Source organism: Oryzias latipes, chromosome 20, assembly GCF_002234675.1.
Source record: "Oryzias latipes chromosome 20, ASM223467v1".
Classification (NCBI taxonomy): domain Eukaryota; kingdom Metazoa; phylum Chordata; class Actinopteri; order Beloniformes; family Adrianichthyidae; genus Oryzias; species Oryzias latipes.
The window spans coordinates 20,429,017-20,447,073 of NC_019878.2; the positions used below are offsets into that span (position 1 = coordinate 20,429,017).

Here is an 18,057-nt window from a genome sequence, read left to right on the forward strand (position 1 = left end):
CTGTAGTCCAGTAAAAGAAGATAAAAAACTACAATTCCCAGAGCCCTCTCCTTTTTTACCTTTGGTATCATTGAAAAATCCAAATGTCCCCTGTAGATACTAAAAGGAGTTTATTCAGTAGTATGCAGTGGTCGGGGATATTTGCATTGCTGGTAGTCAGGAGGCTTTTCTGCTTTTCTGCACTTCTGCCCTCGATTTATCGAAATAATCCAAAAATGTAGTTTTTTGGATTATTTCTAAATTATTTTTTAAAATAATTTTTCTTCTTGCTTCACTTTCAAACAGGAATAAAGTGTTTTCTTATTAAAACTAGGCTGATAAAAAAAGGCAGCTTTTACTAGCCGTGTAGGGTAAAGCAAAAATATTCTGGGAAAATGTGAAATCAACATTTAAAAGATTAGCTTTGTTTAGATTGTTTTGTCTTTTGCTGACGCCGAGTTTCTAAAATACAAGTTTGATCTGCTCGCAGACCGCTGCCACACACAAAAAACGGCCGCGCGCTCTTTGCTCCGGCCGGGAATCCGGTTTATGCCCGCCACTTGCTGATTTGCCCCAAGGAAAAGCAGATCTGTGACACTGGTGAGCAAATCTCTGTAAGATTCAAACCTGAAAGGCTCTCAGATTTTGCATTTGGGCGAATCTTTCCACCTGGGAGGGACTCCCAGGGGGAGGGACTTCCTGTGACGTGACTTGTAAATTAATGTATTCATTATGATTTCTTTGGGGGTTTTTTGTGGGACTAGTTCAGATTTTGTGTTCATTTTTCTGTTTCCCTCCCAGTGTTTAAAAACCTCCTTGGGGAAACCATTGTGATGGACGACCTGAACTCTGCCACCAACTACAGGAGGGAGGTGGGTGCCGGAGCGGCTCCTCCTGAAATGGGGGGCTTTTTGTTTACTTTTTGAATGAGTTGTTCTTTCCAGGTGTTGAGGAACCAGGCGTTTTGCCCCACCATACTAACCAGAGATGGGAACCGGGTCAGCGCCAAAGGCAAGTTTGGAGGCTCCCAGAACAAAGCGCCTAGGATTGAGGGGCTGCAGGTCTTCTCAGCGCCTTTCCCTAAACGTTACTACGCTCTGAAGGAGGAAACAGGTGAGAGCCGCCCCGGTTCGACTTGATGCTCTGTTCACATCACCCTCGGCAACGCACGTTCAAGCCAGCACTTTCAATGAAAAGTTGGAATTCAGTTCGAGTTCATTTCTACAACCGTTTTTGGGTTCTACATTCAAAACACTCAGTGAAACCAGGTTGAACTTTGACCTATCAAGGACTCGGATTAGGAAGTGAGTTATGGGTGGCGTCCCTTTCAATTCACGTGAAGAGATGTTTTCCTCCTCGCCTCCACGGTGCGATGCGGATCACGCTATCGCTGGAGGGACCAGACTTAGGTCTAACTATTTTGGACACCACTACAGCTTCAAATGCCCCAACAGTTTGAGCGGTAGGGAAGCATTTCGGGTTCAGCCCAAGTCTGTCGTGTACCGGAAGAGAGGCGTGAAAGAAAAAACCTGCAGAAAGATTTGCACCAAGCTTCCTCCGTCTGCATGCACACATGCGTTAGTATTGGGTAGCGACAGTCCAGTGTGAACACGACATGCAACACACGCGTTCAAGAACCCACTAGAAGCGTGTTCTTTAATGCATGTGACATGTCCAGTGTGAACGTAGCTGCTCTGTTTGTGTGTATCTGCTCACTTTGATTGTGTCTTTTTGTTGTTTTTTTGTGAATCAGACATGCTGCTCGAGTACTTTGCTGCCTTAACGAAAAAGGAAAAAGCCGAAGAGGAACAGAGGAATCACTTAAAGACTTTGGAATCGCCAGAAATGATGCAGAAGCAGGAACAAGTCACCCAGATGAAGATGCAACTTCAGGAGATTGAAAAGCAACTTGGTGAGATTTTTTTCTGTCCCGCTGCTGTCATGGACGGCAAGAACCAGATTGTTTTCTGCTTATTTTTCTTTCTTACTGCGCCTTCTTGCCCAAATCCCCCCCCCCCCCCCCCCCCCCCCACCGCATTTTCAGAAACTCACCAAAATTTGCTCACACTGCGTAAAAAAACACTAAAAAAAAATAGAATGGTAAAAAAAAAAATTGAATGGTATTAAAATCTCTTATTGGGCTCCAGAAATATTTCAGAATCCATTAATGACACCAAAACACATGGGTCATTTTAAAATTATTATGGGATGGCCACAATATCTATAGCTTGGTGTGCATGTTGTTGGTTGTATTTACATTTTCCCACAATATCAGAAAAAAAAAAAACTTTTTTTTGAGCGATCTTCACAAAATTTCCCACACATGCCGCCAGGTTAAGAAGTTTAATTGACCTTTGACCTTGGTGGCTGCAGTCTCAAATTTTCCAAACAAAACAATAAACACCTTAAGTACCAGCTAGAAATTTTAGTTTCTAGGGATTTTGATCTATCACCTCCTAGCTCCTCTGGTGTCATTGGGAAGCTACTTGGAAAAAATGTTGGATTTAGAAGTTGTATATTTTGAACAACGTAAACGTGCTGAGCTGGCAAAAGTGGCGTTTCCCTGTTTCTTGCATATTTTTAATCATAATATTGTATAAAAATATAAGACCCACTCCCAATATTTTAAATATAAAATATAACTCAAATATAACTTGAATGAAACTGTAAAACACTCATTCGTCTTCTTCTAAGCCGTTTTGTCCCTTTCGGGGTCACGGGGCTGCTCGAGCCTATCCCGGCCGCTTGTGGGCGAAGGCTGGGGAAATCCTGGGTTACCCAAAAAACCCAGGCTTATCTGCTGCTGATTACCTGGATCAGGTGTGTTTAGCCAATAAGGAGCTTTAATGGCAGGTTGCTTAGAAAACATGCAGGACGCCAGCCCTCGAGGCCTGGATTTAGAGAAACCAATTAACCTAAAAAAGAACACCAATGTGGGACCTTTCTGTTTGGAGTTTGCATGTTTGCCCCATGCATGCGTGGGTTTTCTCCGGAGACTCCGGCTTCCTCCCACCCTCCAAAAACATGCACCAAAAGCTATAATACATACAATCTGAAAATATTAGGAAAGTGGGGTGTGGTTAACCAAAAACATTGGTTGCCACGGAAATCCAAAATTTTACTATTGCACATTCTTCCAAAAGTTACATATGAGATGTTCATCACCCCCAGGCAACCAAAAAAATAAAATGGTTGCTATGGAGATAAAATCAACAGAAAAGCCGCCGTTTTGAAAAAAAAAATGATCAGGGTGGCAAAGGGGCAGAGTGAGGGCAGGTATAAAGGACGTAATGGGGGGTCTGGAAGGGCGATGATGGTTAGCACTTGCTGCTTGCGCCCTTATTAATGTCGTACTTTCTAACTACCTTGTTTTTGTTTTGGATGTTTTCCCTGCAGCATCAGTAAGACCACAGAAGAGGCCATCCAGATGTTCTGCTGAGCCCTCCAATGTTTCAAAAAGACAAAGAGGAAATTTCTTCTCCTCATAACTGACTCCTGACAAGTTTTGTTTTAATCTTTTCATCTTTATTGTGTAACTCTTGAAATTGTCGGTTGTTTTGTTTTTGCAAAAGACTTTATCATTCTGAATGTAACAAAAAGAAAATAAATTGTTTTATTAAAAGTTTTCTGTCACTTTTCTGGAGCATATTAATTAGTTTTAAGTGCGGAGAAACTTTACACACCGAACAATTACGGTTGTTAGGACGCAAAGATGATCATTATACAAACATAAGTGGGTGTAAATCTGATGGGGCAATTACCTATAAACACAGCTGGGTCTGCTTTTTATTTTGTGTGGGGGAGAGGTCTGTGGAAAGGGGGGGGGGGGGGGTATGTCAAACGTCACATCCAAGGACGCTGGAAAAGGAGCCTGTGGAAGCTCTGCGCGCTGCAGCGGCTGATCCAACCTCACAAGCGGCGCTTGTCTCCATGATTTCACTGCGCACAGAACATCCGCAGCTGCAATAACCATGAAGCCCGGACTGCAGCTCCTCCGCTTTGCCATAACGTTTCCTCTCGTCAGTGGAACACCTTTCCATTACAGCATGTTTCAGGGAAAAGCCCATTCTGCCTCCGGAACGCGTCAAAGAAACAAGTAAGTTCCCTGACTTTTCTAATCCAACTTCATGCATTTGCGGTTTATGATCAACAGCAACGAGGACCCAATATGTTTGCAGAAACTGGTGCGCATACGTTGTGCATAAAAATGTGAGCTGCGCAGTCGTTGGCGGAACGGAGAGTTTTGCGCAACCGGAGCTTCTGCCTTGTCCGCCGGAGCTGCCCAATTGTGCGCAACAAGTCATGTAAGTCAGTAGAAAAATGAAACCCTAGCTTTTTCACTTTTTTTTAACCTAAATACGTTTTGCAGACTCAAATCTCACTTTTCTCTCTGGTTTTTGCTTGTTTCGGCGCTTAAGTGTCCAACTAAACCAAAAAGTAGTGCATCATGAGAGCTGCGCGTTTGCGCATTTCCCACAGTGGTTTGCCCCACATCTGTCTTCACACTTCAGTTACGCGTCAAAATTTGACCTAAATAACGAAATTTTAAAAATGCCGATAGATCATTATTCACAGGGATGACCATGAAAATTTCTATTTCATTAAAGATAAATGAGAAAAAACAAATCAAAGTCCCACTCTGATCAACTTTTGATTAATTGTAAAAGCATTCCATATGACTATGCTGTTTTAGGCAAAAAAAAAAAAGAAGTTATTTCTATAGCATAGTTTGTGCAGAGTGGCAGGATTGTATTAGAACTGTTTTTAGAACTGTTCCTTTCAGCCATTACTGAGAGTGCTCTGTTTACACTCTCTCCTGCTAGCTACAGTCCCTCAAACCAAATATTACTGTTATATCAGACCTATCCAGCAGTACAGTTTTGATCCAGATTCCAGTTCAGATGAGGAAAATAAAGACGTCTAAATCTATTGGTTTGCTAGGGGATGCATCAGAATGAAGCAGAGCAGGGAGCTTGTGGCTCACCCAGCGTATTTTCCTCGTCACAGCTACGATATTTTTCAAACCGCTTTTTTTTTGTCTTCTCCTAATTCACAACAATTTGAATAAAGAAATACTCCAAAATGAAATTTTAAGCTCAAATTTCTCAATTGATTATATCCGTCAACAGAGGAATGCCAGAAAAACATGTTAATAGCACAATTTTCACTGGAGTGGGTCACTAAAGTTTAATGCATTACTCACTAACTTTTTTTTTTTTTTTTTACATTTCTTTTTCTCAGATATCAAACACATTTCAGACCCATGTATAAAATTGCTTTCAAGACTGTGACAGAGCTGGAGTGGAGATGCTGTCCGGGTTATAGAGGTCATGACTGCATGGAGGTGAAGGACTTAAGGGTGCTTCAAGCAGAGCGTCCGCCCTTCTCCCAGCCCGTCTCTGGGCGTCGTCCAGCCCCACAAGGTGGGCATCACCGATCAAAACACATGTGTGACGGCTTTTCCCCAAAAAACTGAAAGAAAAGCTGAATATTTGTTTGTTAATGTTTTTTTAGTCCCAAACCAAAGATCTGAAGGCCAGAGCAACCCGTCACTGAGTGGAGAAGAACTAATCAGTGGTGAGGAAAGATCCCAACATCCAGCACACGTGGAGGAGGAGGTGCAGCGCCTGTCTCAGATGGTTCTGGACATGCAGGCCAGAATGACAGACATGGCCTCAAATCTGAGGCTGGATTTCCAGGAGGATGCCAGTAAAATGCTGGTTTCATTACTCAGCAACGTCAAGCACCCTGCCAGTGCGCGCGGCGATGAGATTCAAAGCTTTCAGGTGCAGGACTTCACTTATGATCAGAAGACAACACAGGTGGATGAGCTGATGAACAAGATCAACCAGGTCACCTATGATCTGGAGTCCAAAAGGAGCAATTTAGATGACCTGCTGGGTCGAGTCAACCACCACGATGACCAAATCCGTCTGTTGATGGAGACCCTGTTGTCCACACCCTCTCCTGCTACTCCGTCCACGAACACAGACATGCGAGTCCACCTCGACAACAAGATTCAGGAACTGAGGGAGGAAATGATGGAAGGCATCGAAATCAAACTAGCAGACCTAAAGAGCTCCTGTGAATATAAAGTCCTCTCTGTTCGGGAGCAGTGTGAAGGACAGGAGATGAACTACCTTAGCCTAGCTGAGCTCATGGACTCGAAGGAAAGTGATCTTCGTAACGAGATAAAAGAACTCAAGGCCAAACTTTCTGAACAAGGGAATGTAGGTGTTCTGGCTCGTGTGGAGAAGCTGGAAATTCACGTCAACGCATCGGACAGAACCCTGACAGCGCAATGTCGCTCTGCGGAGGAGAAACTGCAGAGCAAGCAGGAGCATGCTGTCAAAAAGCTGAAAGAGACTGTGGAGGACAAACTGCTGTCCATGGAGGACAGGCTCCAAACTCTGCTGGTGGACACCAAAACCAGTTTGTCTGGAAATCAGATTAAGAACCAAGATCATTTGCAAAAAGATATTGATTTTTTGAAAGTTTCAGTCCAAACGTTGGATGATAAACTCAACAACTTCTGTGCACAAGGGTGGAGGGCAAATATGACTGCTGGAGATACCCTGCAGCAAAACGTGGAGAGTTTCAGAGCTACTGTAGATGTTTTGGAAACGAATCTAAAAGATCAGAGAAGAGATATTGGAGCCATGGACCAGCAGATCCTTAACCACAGCATCAGCATTGATGATATAAACACCAAATTAAGTTACCTTCAAGGCCTTGCTGGCAGAACAGAGGAGTCTTTATTGGAATCAATACAACAGCACTCTGAAGCACCAAACAGTCTAAACTCCTCCTGGATCCAGGTCAGCGCAGAGGTTGAACAGGAGCCCAATCATATTTTAAAGATCTTCAAGGACGAGCAGGAGGAGATGAGGAGGAAGCTGGATGAGCTGGGCAGGGAGGTCAAAGCAGATGCCGACCGCTGCAGAGAAGCAACGCAACACGCAGGAGAGGAGGCCTCCAACATCGCCGCCCGCATCGATAAGATGGAAACGGTATGCAGCAAGCTGGACCCCATGACTGGAAGCCTCCAGAGGATCAAAGAGGGGCTGAACAAGCACGTCACCGGACTGTGGACTTGTGTGAACCAGCTGAATGTCACAGTTAGAGGTCACGCTCGTGACATTGTAGAGCTGAGGGGATCTTTACAGATCTTCCAGAACAATCACACAGACGCTTCCAGGAACCTCCACGTTTTGGAGAACAGTTCTCCCGGAAAAGAAGGTAAGTCGGCCCCAAATACAAACGACAACTGACATAGTTTATTAGTATGAAAGTTTTCCACAGTCTGACCTCTCACTTTAAATTACAAAATTCTGACCAAATGTTATCTTATGGTACTTCCTTTTGTTGCTAGGCAGATTTCCAGTGCTTTCCTGTGCTTTCATTTGACAGGCTCACTCCAATAGTTAGTGTGTGCCGCAGTCAGAGCAGCAGGAAGTTAGACTATTCCTAAACTGTGTGTTCTCTGTTGAAGAAGGCAGACTTAATTGAAGACACATGCAAGGCTTTTTGAGTTGAGCAATACCTTGGCACAAAACATATTCCTCACCAGGCTTTTTTTGTGCATCTAGGAGCAGATTTGTGTGTGTTTGTCCATATTTCTTCTAGAAGGCGATGTTTTGTGCTTTGTGTGACATCCATGACAGATACATTTTTCTGTATTTTAGTCCTGCTTCATCCCTTTCTGGGTTACGGGGTTGCTGGAGCCTTGCTGACCAGATTATAACTTGAATATGTATACTACAGAAAAACTAGGATTATCAAGAACAGCCTATTTGGGAATTTTTTTGGCTTCCTGGAGCCAGCAGGTGCTTCCTGTTTGTAACACCATGGGTGGGGTCACTCAATTCGTTCTCATACAGTCAAAGGTGCAATCTTAGCCTCACAGTATTTTGGTTGAAATGTAAAGTACAATCGGCTTGTAGGGCAACCTTTCCCCACGTCTTACTTGGGCACTCAATGATTGGCTCTAACAAGAGGCGCACCTGGCAAATCTTTTAAGTAGGTACGCGGCAGATCATACAAATAAACAATCATTGCTGATGTGATAGCTGGCTGCTAGTAGAGGTTTCACATTGGTGAATGCGTTGCGCTGTTCCAATGTGCTCAATACTACGAGAAGAAGATCGACTTTTACTGTTGTATGTTCTCATGCTGTTCATGAGCCACGGTTTGTCCTTTGGGAGCAGCTTCAGTCATTTACAGCCAGTCTGAAAAATACATATAAGGTGGGTCTGATTTTTTTTCTCTATTTGGGCCAACAGATTATTTCATAAAAAGGCATTTTCTGTCTGAGTCACACATGCAGGGTTTTTTTTTTCCGTTCCAAAGGAGAAGTCTGTCAGGATTTGAAAAATGCTGTTTCTCCACCCGTCTCTGTTTGTCATTATGCCGATCAATGAATCAGTCTGTCCTTGGTGGATTGTTTTTTTTTTTTTTTTTAACTCACACTTCTCACATACTCATGTTTGTCCCTCGGATCAACTCAAGAGACTGGAAAATTCTGCTCTGTCACAATCTGCTAAGAACTAATCAGTGATCACTTCTTCATCTTAAACCGCTGACGTGTTGAGATTAGAAGTTAAGTTCTTCCTCGGTCTGGAGTTTTCTCGTATTTTTGAGCGCCTGCCATCCATTTGCAGAGCTCCCAAAGGCCAAATGGAAGCATGTTTTGGTGATGTCAGAGGAGTTGTTTATGGAAATAAGGAGCTGTCATTTCACTGTGTACTCCAACACTCTTGGAGTTATTTACTACTCCTTGTAATGGCATAAAATAGTATAAATTTGGGTGATACATTGAATATAACATAGCTGTGGACAGCTTAAGCATGTTAACATGACACATTACATCACATGAAGATCCTTCCTGAACCTTTAATGTCCTAAATTTAAGTATTTGTTTGGAAATATTTGTTTCTCTGAATTTCATCTCGTGGGAAAACAAGTCTCCATGCTTGGAATAGTTCAACCATAATGGATGCAAGTTACTACAACAAAATACTAGGGCTACCATAAAACAAGAAAAATAAACATACATTAGAATAAAAGCTTAAAATATGAGGAATAAGTAAACGTGTCATGATAAGAAAGATATTAAATTATGAGAAAAAAGTTTTAAAATTATAAAGAAAAGTCACAATTTAACAAGAAGAAACTTGAAAAATTATGAGAAGGCTGAAAAACCTATGAGTTTAAAGTTTTAAAATATGAGAAAAAAGTAAAGATATTATGCAAATAAACATGTAAAATTACTTTTTAAAAATCCAAGTTTTATGAGAATAAGTTGTTCTGTTATGAGGAAAAAAATAAGGAATTTATTTAGAATGAAGTTGTAAATTTATGAAAAAAAAGTGTACATTTTATTTTAAAAAGTCATAAAATTATTAGAAAAAGTCGTACCATTTTGAAAAAATGTCATAGCCTTTAAAAACATTTAATAATTTATGACAATAAACTTTTTTGGAAAAGAAATTTCAAATTTTATGAAAAAAAGTCAGATTTTTGCAAAAAAATAGTTGTCATTATAATAAAACGTCGTAGCCTAAGATTTTGAAAAACATTTAAACAATTTAGGATAATAAGGTCTAAGAAAAAAGTCATAATTTTATGAGAATAAAGTAATTCAATCATGAGAAAAAGTCAGGTTTTTACTAAAAGAGTTTTCCCTTATTAAAAGAAGAGTTGTGTCCAATTACAAGAAAATATTAAACAATTTACAAAAATTAAAAAATATAGTCGTAAATGTATGCTTCCAAAAGTTGCAAGGCAAAATGTTGTATTTTGGCAATATAATATTACCTTTGGCTTTAAAATGTTTCAACAAAAACAATAGTTTGATTTATGTTGCAGACAATTCAGAGAATCCAGATGACATCACTCTGCTGAAGAATAGAGCTAAACCTGCTTTAAGTTGTTCTACAGATATACAACTTATTTTCTTGAAATTACAACTTTCATTTTGAAAAAACTCGACTTGGTCCTTGTAAAGTTACGACTTTTTGAATAATACATTTACAATTTTTATTCTTGTAAAAAGTTGATTTTTTTGTCATAATTTTATGACTTAAAATATTTAGTGTTGTTTTGTTTTTTCATCAAACAGTTTACGGAGTTTTATGTTTTTTTTATTAGAAACTAGTGTTACTGAGTGATAGCAATATCAACTTTACTGAAATTTCAATTAAAAAATGCTTAAAAGGGCACTAATTTCAATGTAAACTTAAAAAAACAGTAGGTTCAGATTATAAAAAAGGAATTTAAAGATCAGAAACACTAAAGATTAGTAACATCAGACACATAGTATTAGTAATAAGAAAGCTACTAATTTAATGAATTATTTTCAAAAATGAAAACAACAATATGAATAAAATGGAAAAAATATGAAAGGTGTAGCTATTTAAAAGTGCTTTCACATCCAAGCTGACATAAAATAAAACCACTATAATTTCTACCTAATACATATTGATTATTGGTATGAATATAATTAGTCAAAAATGCATATAAAAGTATGCATAGTTTAAGGAACTATAGATGTTCTAAAATATCCAGACAAAATTGAGCTAAAAGCAACATTAGGAGGATTTGGTGGTTAAACGCAGGTGAAGACCATAAAAATATAGTGATGCTTCATCTTCATCGTATGTTGTGGTTTGGTAAAGACTGTAGAGGTTCTGGACAGTCTGTAAGGTAGAAGAATGTATTAAAGCCTCATCTCCTGTGATACTTGTGTTGGTCTTTAGTAGAGCAACTTCAGGCATTGGGGTTTCTGTTTTGGAAACTTTGGCGATAAGAAAGCACGCCTCCCTGCTTCTGACGTCGCTCTGCGTTTGAGGCTTGTTGACCTCTGACCTGTGGGAGATAAAGCGCACACCCGTCAGTCAGTGGTCAAACACGATCCCCTCACAAACAAGATGAAGCCTGACGGAACAATCAAGCTTTTGTTGCTCAAGCCGTTGTTGACAGGCGTTCCTGATAAATGAAAGCTGCTCGCTTTCTCTACTGAAATCCCTAATTGCTCAAGTCGTAGTTGTGGATTCCAGGGCCGATGGAGAAAGTGTCACCTTTGTGTAACGAGGGACTCTTAAAACCATAACTCCTGCTTGAGCAACTATAAACACTCGAGCATTCATGCACTCTGTAAGGTCTGCAGCTGATCTGTCTGCGAGTGTTTACAGCTCACCTCCTCATTCCGGATAAACACTGATACACATCCTGCCCTTCCTCCTTTAGGGCACCACATCCATTTTGTTTTTTAGTTGCTCACATCAAAGTCAGCACTACGGAGAGCATGCCTCGCTTTTTAAGAGGAGCAGCATGACTGAGGAAAGCAGACCAAAGTGCAGACGTGCCCCCCACCCCCAGTGCTGTTATATGGCTGCAGGCCGGTCTCCCAGCAGATGTTGAGTTTAACAAGCAGATCTCTGCTTCTGCAGTAAACCAGCCCCCCCCCCCTGGGGTGAGGAGACGAGCTGCCAGGTGACTGAACATGCGGCCCAGCCTCGGTATGCTGCTGGTATTCCTTTCATGTTATGGTTTCCCTTTCAAAGCAGCAAATTGTCAGGGGGGGGGGGGGGGGGATCTGTGAGGACAAAACCGCGACAACGTGATTTACAAATTACCCCCTCTGGGTGGAGGCGGAAACGCAGTGGCTGAAGAATGAAGACATTTGGATATTTGGATCATAGAAATCCACCATTTTCACTTTTTACCTGGTTTTTTGCCCAGGTTTGTGCGTTTGTCATTTTTTGACCTTTAGTAATGAGGTTAACCAGTAGTCCTGCCATACAAACAGGTAAAATAAATAGAAAAAGTAGAATTAAAAAAGATGTTTTATTTTATTACCAAAATGTAAATTCTATAAAACAATTTCCATCAAAACAACTTCTTGCACTTCATATAAACCACAATTATTTTTTTAAAAAAAAGGTATGTTTGACTGAGATGGAATGACTTGTTTTAATAAAAAATGTTTTATACTTTTTTACTGTTGGCAGATCAATTTGCTAATCAGAAGTGCAAAATAACTTATTTTGGGATGTATTTTCTAACTATAAATCATTCTAGTTTGTACTGTTGACTTTTTCTTGAAGCATTTGAGTTTTTTTAGGTAGAAAAATCATTGGTCAGGTGAGAAAAAGCAGAAAAAAATAAAATATAAACCACAATTTTTCAAAATATTACTGATTTGTTTTTCAGATCAATTTGCTAAAATGAATTCATTTACAATGTATTTCATAACAACAAATCATTGTAGTTTCTACTGTTTTCCTTTTTTTGAGTCATTTTAGTTCTTTACAGTTTTTATCAAAATAACTTGTTGCACAACAAATACAACACTGTGATTTAAAATGTATATTTAGCTGAGATAGAATGATTTATTTTAACAAATAATTCTTCATTTTTATCCATTCACATATCAATTTGCCTTTTAGTAGTAAAACATTGCTCATTTTTTAAAGTAAAACCATTGTAAAATAAATAGTTGTTAATTATTTTAAAATAAATCATTCTTCTTTCTGCTGTTTTCCTTTTTTTTTTTTTTGGTTATTTTAGTTTTATAGGTAGAAAAGTGTTTGGTCAGGGGAGAATTAAAGCAAAATAAGTGAGAAATAGCAGAATTAAGAGAGAAGTTGTGTTAACTCATTAATTTTATCGAGCATATTTTCACAATTTCCATTTAAATAACTTATCACACAACAAATACAACACAATTATTGAAAAGTTATGTTTACCAGGGACAGAAAACATTGTTTTTAAAGAGCATTCTTTTCTTTCCAATGTTGGCAGATCAATTTGCTTATTAGAAGTGAAAATTTGCTTAGTTTGGGATATCTGTTCTAAAAACATATCTACTTTTGTAGCGAGGAAATGCAACAGCAACTGTTGAAAAGTCTTGAAGAACTTTTTAATAATAAACATGTAATAAATATTTAATAATAGATCAATTCTTCAAATCATGTAAAAGAGGGACATATTTAAAAGTTATTGCAAAGTTTTTACAGAACCCAATGCACAAGGGAAAAATGTTTGATTTGTAGAATAGACATGCTGGTTTTATCTCAAAGTTTGCAACACGCTGCAACACATCTGGGGCCACAGGGACATTTTCAGCAGGTAAAACCCCAATTCGTCCTTGAAGTATTTCTTTCCTGTAGTTCATTTGTTGACTTTCAGATAGCTGCTATCGGAGTTTACAGAAGGTTTGAAACTTTTCAAAGAATTGGACTGGAAGCTAAGACATGAGGATCTTTATGCCGCCGGCCAAACTGGCTATAGACACCGGCTCGTGCATCAAGACACCGATGTAAAAATCTACCTGATAGGGCCTTAAAAAGGCCTTTAAACCTTAATTCTGTTGAAATGCAAAGGTTGAAAGTTGTGCAAAAATAAAACAGATGCAAACCTAATTGATGTAATGCTCCATTACATTGAGGAGTGGGTCCACGTTAGCCTTTGCCCTTTTCATCTTGGCACATTTATTGCAGCCTTTCCAGGGAGTGTCACCATGATTTGCATCATTATGCAGTTTCCGCTGGGTCAAGAAGGTCCTGAAGTTTTTAGTTATAACCTATAACCTTTCAGCTAACCTTGCAATACAGCAAAGTCTTAGGGTGTTACTTGAACTCATCACCAGTCAGCAGGCCTTTCAGCATATATATATATCTATATATATATAGATATATATATAAAAACACTAAACTGGTGATGATTACTACCATCAGAGGGGAGGCAACATCCAAACGGCAGGTCACAAATATGAACTTGGGTGGAGACAGTTTTACAACAGAGTTTTTCTATAAAAAATAAAACAAGTAAATTGTTACTAAAAGGCTTTTACTAAGACAGTGTTCATGCCAGATCATCAGCAGAGATGACGTTTTGGTGCAGATTGACACAACTTGGGCTGCTTCTAAACGCTGCAGCTGTCCAAACTGCTTCCTAAAAATCAGCACTGAATTGTAGGATTTACAGCCGGATAATGGCAGCAAACCTTTTCTGGCAGATTTGAGGTTTGTCAGCTTGAAAACTGACTCCCTAGATATATTAAGATGACATGTAACCAGCGGATTTGTTAGCTCCTTTGAAGTCCTCAAACATTGAGATCACCTCATCTCTCCATCTCAGGTTCTCAGGTTGGACTGGGAAAAGCAGGTTTTCCTCAAAGCTCCACTCCGACTGTCAGGCTGTCGGTTTTCCCCCCGGATTCCTCCCTCCCACGGCCACCTGTGATCGAAACCGGAGAGGCAGGCCCCCCAGGCAAAATGACCCTGTCCAAACTGCCTGAGGGGACTGCCGGCAGTATGCTGGGTGTTCAGGGCTTTGCCGGAGCTCCAGGTGAAATCTCCTTCATCCACACACTCAGCTCTGCACATGTCCTAGCAGCATCTCATCTCTCATCTTTCAATTCGCAGCTTCTGCTCCAAAATCCACAAAGGCCGACCCCCTCCAGATCTCAGGTGAAGGCTCCTTTTCTGTGCCACGCCACAATTGTTTGCAGTTTTCATAAAACCTTTATCATTTGATCAGCAGGTGTGAGCAAACCACAAAGACTTGCACCTGAGAAAACTGCCACACTAGCAGGTAAGAGTAAATTCTCAATTTGTGTTTTTCTTCTGATTATAAGGCCCAGAAATGACCTTAGAAGTCATTGGTTGACGTAAAGCCCCTAAAAAACACATGTTTGCAATAAACAGCAGCTTTATTGCCTTAAACCCACGCAGGACCTCTTTTGATTCATGTTGCTCAAACCCCCTCTCTGCAGTGCTCATCACTGAGCTGTAAAACATCTGATTCATTGCTCCAAAATATCTACATAGGCCTTGTTAAGGTGACAGCCAAGGAGCTACAGTGCCTTTTTTTGGTATTATTAGTGCTGTACATAAAGAAAGCATATGGTTTTCTGGGAATGATGCATGAAATATAATCAAAAGTATCAAAGGAGAAGTGGCACAGCTTGGGTTAAGGGACTTGGTGAGCTCTCATTTGCTGTATCTCCACTGACTATGAAATTGTCCAAATTGGTTTTGCATAATAATAAATTTGACCTAATAAATACACAAACACAAAAACTCGCTTTCATCAAATGACCAACAACCTTGAGCGCCGCACAGCGAGCGCCACAAGAGACCACAGCATCCCACAGCTCATCAAAAGTTGAGCATGTCAGCAGGAATTGTTGGATCCACAGCTCCTCTGTAAAATCACCACCCAACATTTACCAAAATGGCTTCATCCATAGCCGCTCCCACGTGTAAGGCGCTCGCTGCTCCACGACCTGAATGAAACGCCAACGTGTCCTTTGATAGATGATGATGAGCGCTAGTCCCGTGGCAGAAATGTACATTTTTCTCTTGTAAAAACAGTATTGTTGACATCAGTCGCCATGTTCTTGAATGACTTATCGCACAAGTTGGTTTGTTTTTATTCACATAATTCTGATTTCATGGAAACCGTGTCATTGTGAAATTGTGTTTTTTTTTTTTTTGACATTTCAAGAATTTCGATAAAGAGCATATAATGGTATGCGCCATGTAATGGTAATTCAGCTGTTGTGGCTCTGGTCACATTTACGTTATGCCTCTCTTCCTGCTTTCAGAGGACAAAGTGTCGTTCTCAGCTGGTCTGACTCTTCCACCCTTCAGAGGAGACGTTGGAGTCATTCGTTTCAATGAAGTTTTGGTCAACGATGGAGGACATTATGATTCTGATACAGGTATGTTTGATCTCTTTTGAGGATGAAGCAGTTCTTTAACCATTCATCCATCCATCCATCCATCCATCCATTTTTCCCCCCGCTATATCCCTTTAACCCTCACTTACCCTTGGTTACGGTGGCTGTTAGGCCTGGCTGTTCCTGGTCCCAGACCAGGGTCCGCTTTGGTGTATTCAGATGGAAAATGTGAACCAAATGTGTCCAGTCTGAATACACCCTTAAGTTAGCCTACAGTGAAACAGAAACATGGCACACAGCCCAACATTTAGTCTGAAAACTGACAACAAATGTGCCGTTCATGTTCAAGATCACAAAGGTCTTCATTTGTGTGTTGGTACACGTACAACGTAATTTGGCGTGACAAATTTCTTGTTTAGAAAATATACGGTAGGCTACCATATATCCGTTTAGTGGTCAAGAACAAAAACAAAGCGTGTTCCACAAAAAATGTACTTCATTTTTCTGTGATGAAAAGCATTTTGTTCCAACACCTTCCCAAAAGTTTTATTGTGATCTTTTTAACTGTTTTTCTGCCTTTATTTATGCTAGGTTTAAGAAAGTTTTGAGTAAAATGAAAAGTAATTTCTTGTCCTTAATTCCCAAACTCAATGGGAAATGCTTCTAGCAAATGTGAAGTTACTTTTTCGTGCATCACTGTGGTAATTTTGGTTTTAAAATAGCATGAAATGGATCAAATGTCCATCTAAGTGCTTAATAGCACCCCATCTTGCTTCAGGCATCTTCACAGCTCCCACAGATGGCCGCTACCTGCTGACCGCTGTGCTCACGGCGCAACCAGGCCAGAAGATCGAGGCAGTTCTCTCAGTGTCCAATCGCAGCATCCAGAAGCTGGACTCTGCTGGGTTTTGGTCTGAAGCTGCAGCAGCATCCACATCACATCCACAATGCAACTGCAGCAGCTCCGCCTCTCTCAGCCTGGTTCTGTCTCTGAGGCAGGGAGACCGCGCCGGTCTTGTTCTGACCGCCGGAAAGCTCGCCATCTCAGCGTCACCACAGATCCTCTCATCTTTCAGTGCTGTGCTCCTGTACGCCGCCCCTACCAAACGGTAGTTCCTTTATTCCTTCACTCGAGGTGCGGTGACACACCAAGAGCTGTTTGATGCATTTTTAAGGAGCAGAAAGACATTATATTTAAGATTTGAGGGAAAAAAGAAAGTCGTAAAAACACGAAAATGTATTTTCTACGTATTATTATATTGATTTGTTTATGTAGAAATGTTTTTATTTGTTAGTGTTTTACATTTGCATATAACGTCCATAATTTTTCACAAAAAACAGACAACCAGAAACAAATAAAGAGTTCTCCGCAGAAAACATCACTGATGCTCATAAATCTCTTTATTAAAGCTTTTTGCAGTTTTTACTACAAACACTAAGTATACAGCAAAAGCCTCAGTTCTTCTTCCTTTGGACATTTAACTATCAGATAGGAACAATAAAATGCAGCAGCATCAAAAACAATCTTCACCAAAATCAGAATAAAGTTGATAAAAGGAGGAGGAGGAGCTGTGTGTTGTCTCCACACAAAGTGTCACTTTCATAGAAAGGATTAAGTCAGTCGTAGGCAGTTTTTACGGAGATAAGAGGCCGGTAAAAAAAACTACAACATCTGGGGGGGAAAAATAGCTGCAAACCTTTACATTTTATTTGAAATACCTATATGGGTCCAACAAACCAAATAAAGGTTTGTGAAAAAAATTAGGCTTTAACTTAATTTCAGCAGTAATAACATACTTTAAATAACAAATAAGGCATTAAATGGACAAAACTAAAGCAGCTCCTAGTACAACATGTTAGATTTTAACACAATATGTCAGTTTATAGTCGTCATTAGGGAGTTTCCACATACTTATTGACTCACTTTCACTTTACTTAGTTTTCTTTTGTAGCAAAAACAAAAGAAAGAAAAAACGACCGATCTCCTTCTTTTACATGCTTTTTTTGCAAATTAATTTAAACACTTTTAAAGAAGATTGGTATGGGGTCAAATCAAGATCAGCATAAACCATAAAGGGAATGAAAAACTACATTGTGAATTTAAAAGAAATTATTAAATAAATAAGTAATAATAAGATCTGAAAACGGCTTTTAATTCGATAGAACACATTCTTAACTTGAACGATGTATCAACAATGAAAAAAAAAAAAGATTTGAAAAAATATATTTTTTTTAACTTGAAAGACATTTTGAAAAAAATAAATGAATTGGAAACTTTATTATAAAAACTTTAAAGCTTAAAACTGTTACAAAATGAAATTTTTTTATTTGTAACAGCTAACGCATTTCCAACGTTTTCATTTCTTTCAAAAGTAAAACTTACAGTTTTA

General features: G+C 39.6%; 2 protein-coding genes across 3 annotated transcripts in view; both read left to right on the forward strand.

Moving 5' to 3' along the window:
* smchd1 (structural maintenance of chromosomes flexible hinge domain containing 1) overlaps nt 1-3,602 on the forward strand; it is a 33,403-nt gene extending 29,801 nt beyond the window's left edge. The window contains exons 43-47 of the mRNA XM_023950115.1: nt 470-579; nt 781-851; nt 924-1,092; nt 1,733-1,891; nt 3,376-3,602. Of these exons, the coding sequence (XP_023805883.1) occupies nt 470-579; nt 781-851; nt 924-1,092; nt 1,733-1,891; nt 3,376-3,467 (601 nt within the window). The 3' untranslated portion in view covers nt 3,468-3,602. The remainder of the gene's footprint in view (nt 1-469; nt 580-780; nt 852-923; nt 1,093-1,732; nt 1,892-3,375) is intronic.
* Nucleotides 3,603-3,821: 219 nt separating this feature from the next.
* Nucleotides 3,822-17,049, forward strand: emilin2 (elastin microfibril interfacer 2). Of its 2 annotated transcripts, none has more exons than XM_011489019.3 (9): nt 3,822-4,075; nt 4,158-4,283; nt 5,221-5,402; nt 5,494-7,218; nt 14,122-14,331; nt 14,409-14,453; nt 14,524-14,577; nt 15,593-15,709; nt 16,446-17,049. In XM_011489019.3, the coding sequence occupies exons 1-9, from the start codon at nt 3,951-3,953 to the stop codon at nt 16,778-16,780; spliced, it is 2,919 nt and encodes a 972-aa protein (XP_011487321.1). In that variant the 5' UTR covers nt 3,822-3,950; the 3' UTR covers nt 16,781-17,049. The 2 variants fall into 2 exon arrangements, with proteins under 2 accessions (XP_011487321.1, XP_004081357.1); XM_004081309.4 differs by having other exon boundaries at nt 14,527-14,577.
* Nucleotides 17,050-18,057: the final 1,008 nt, after the last annotated feature.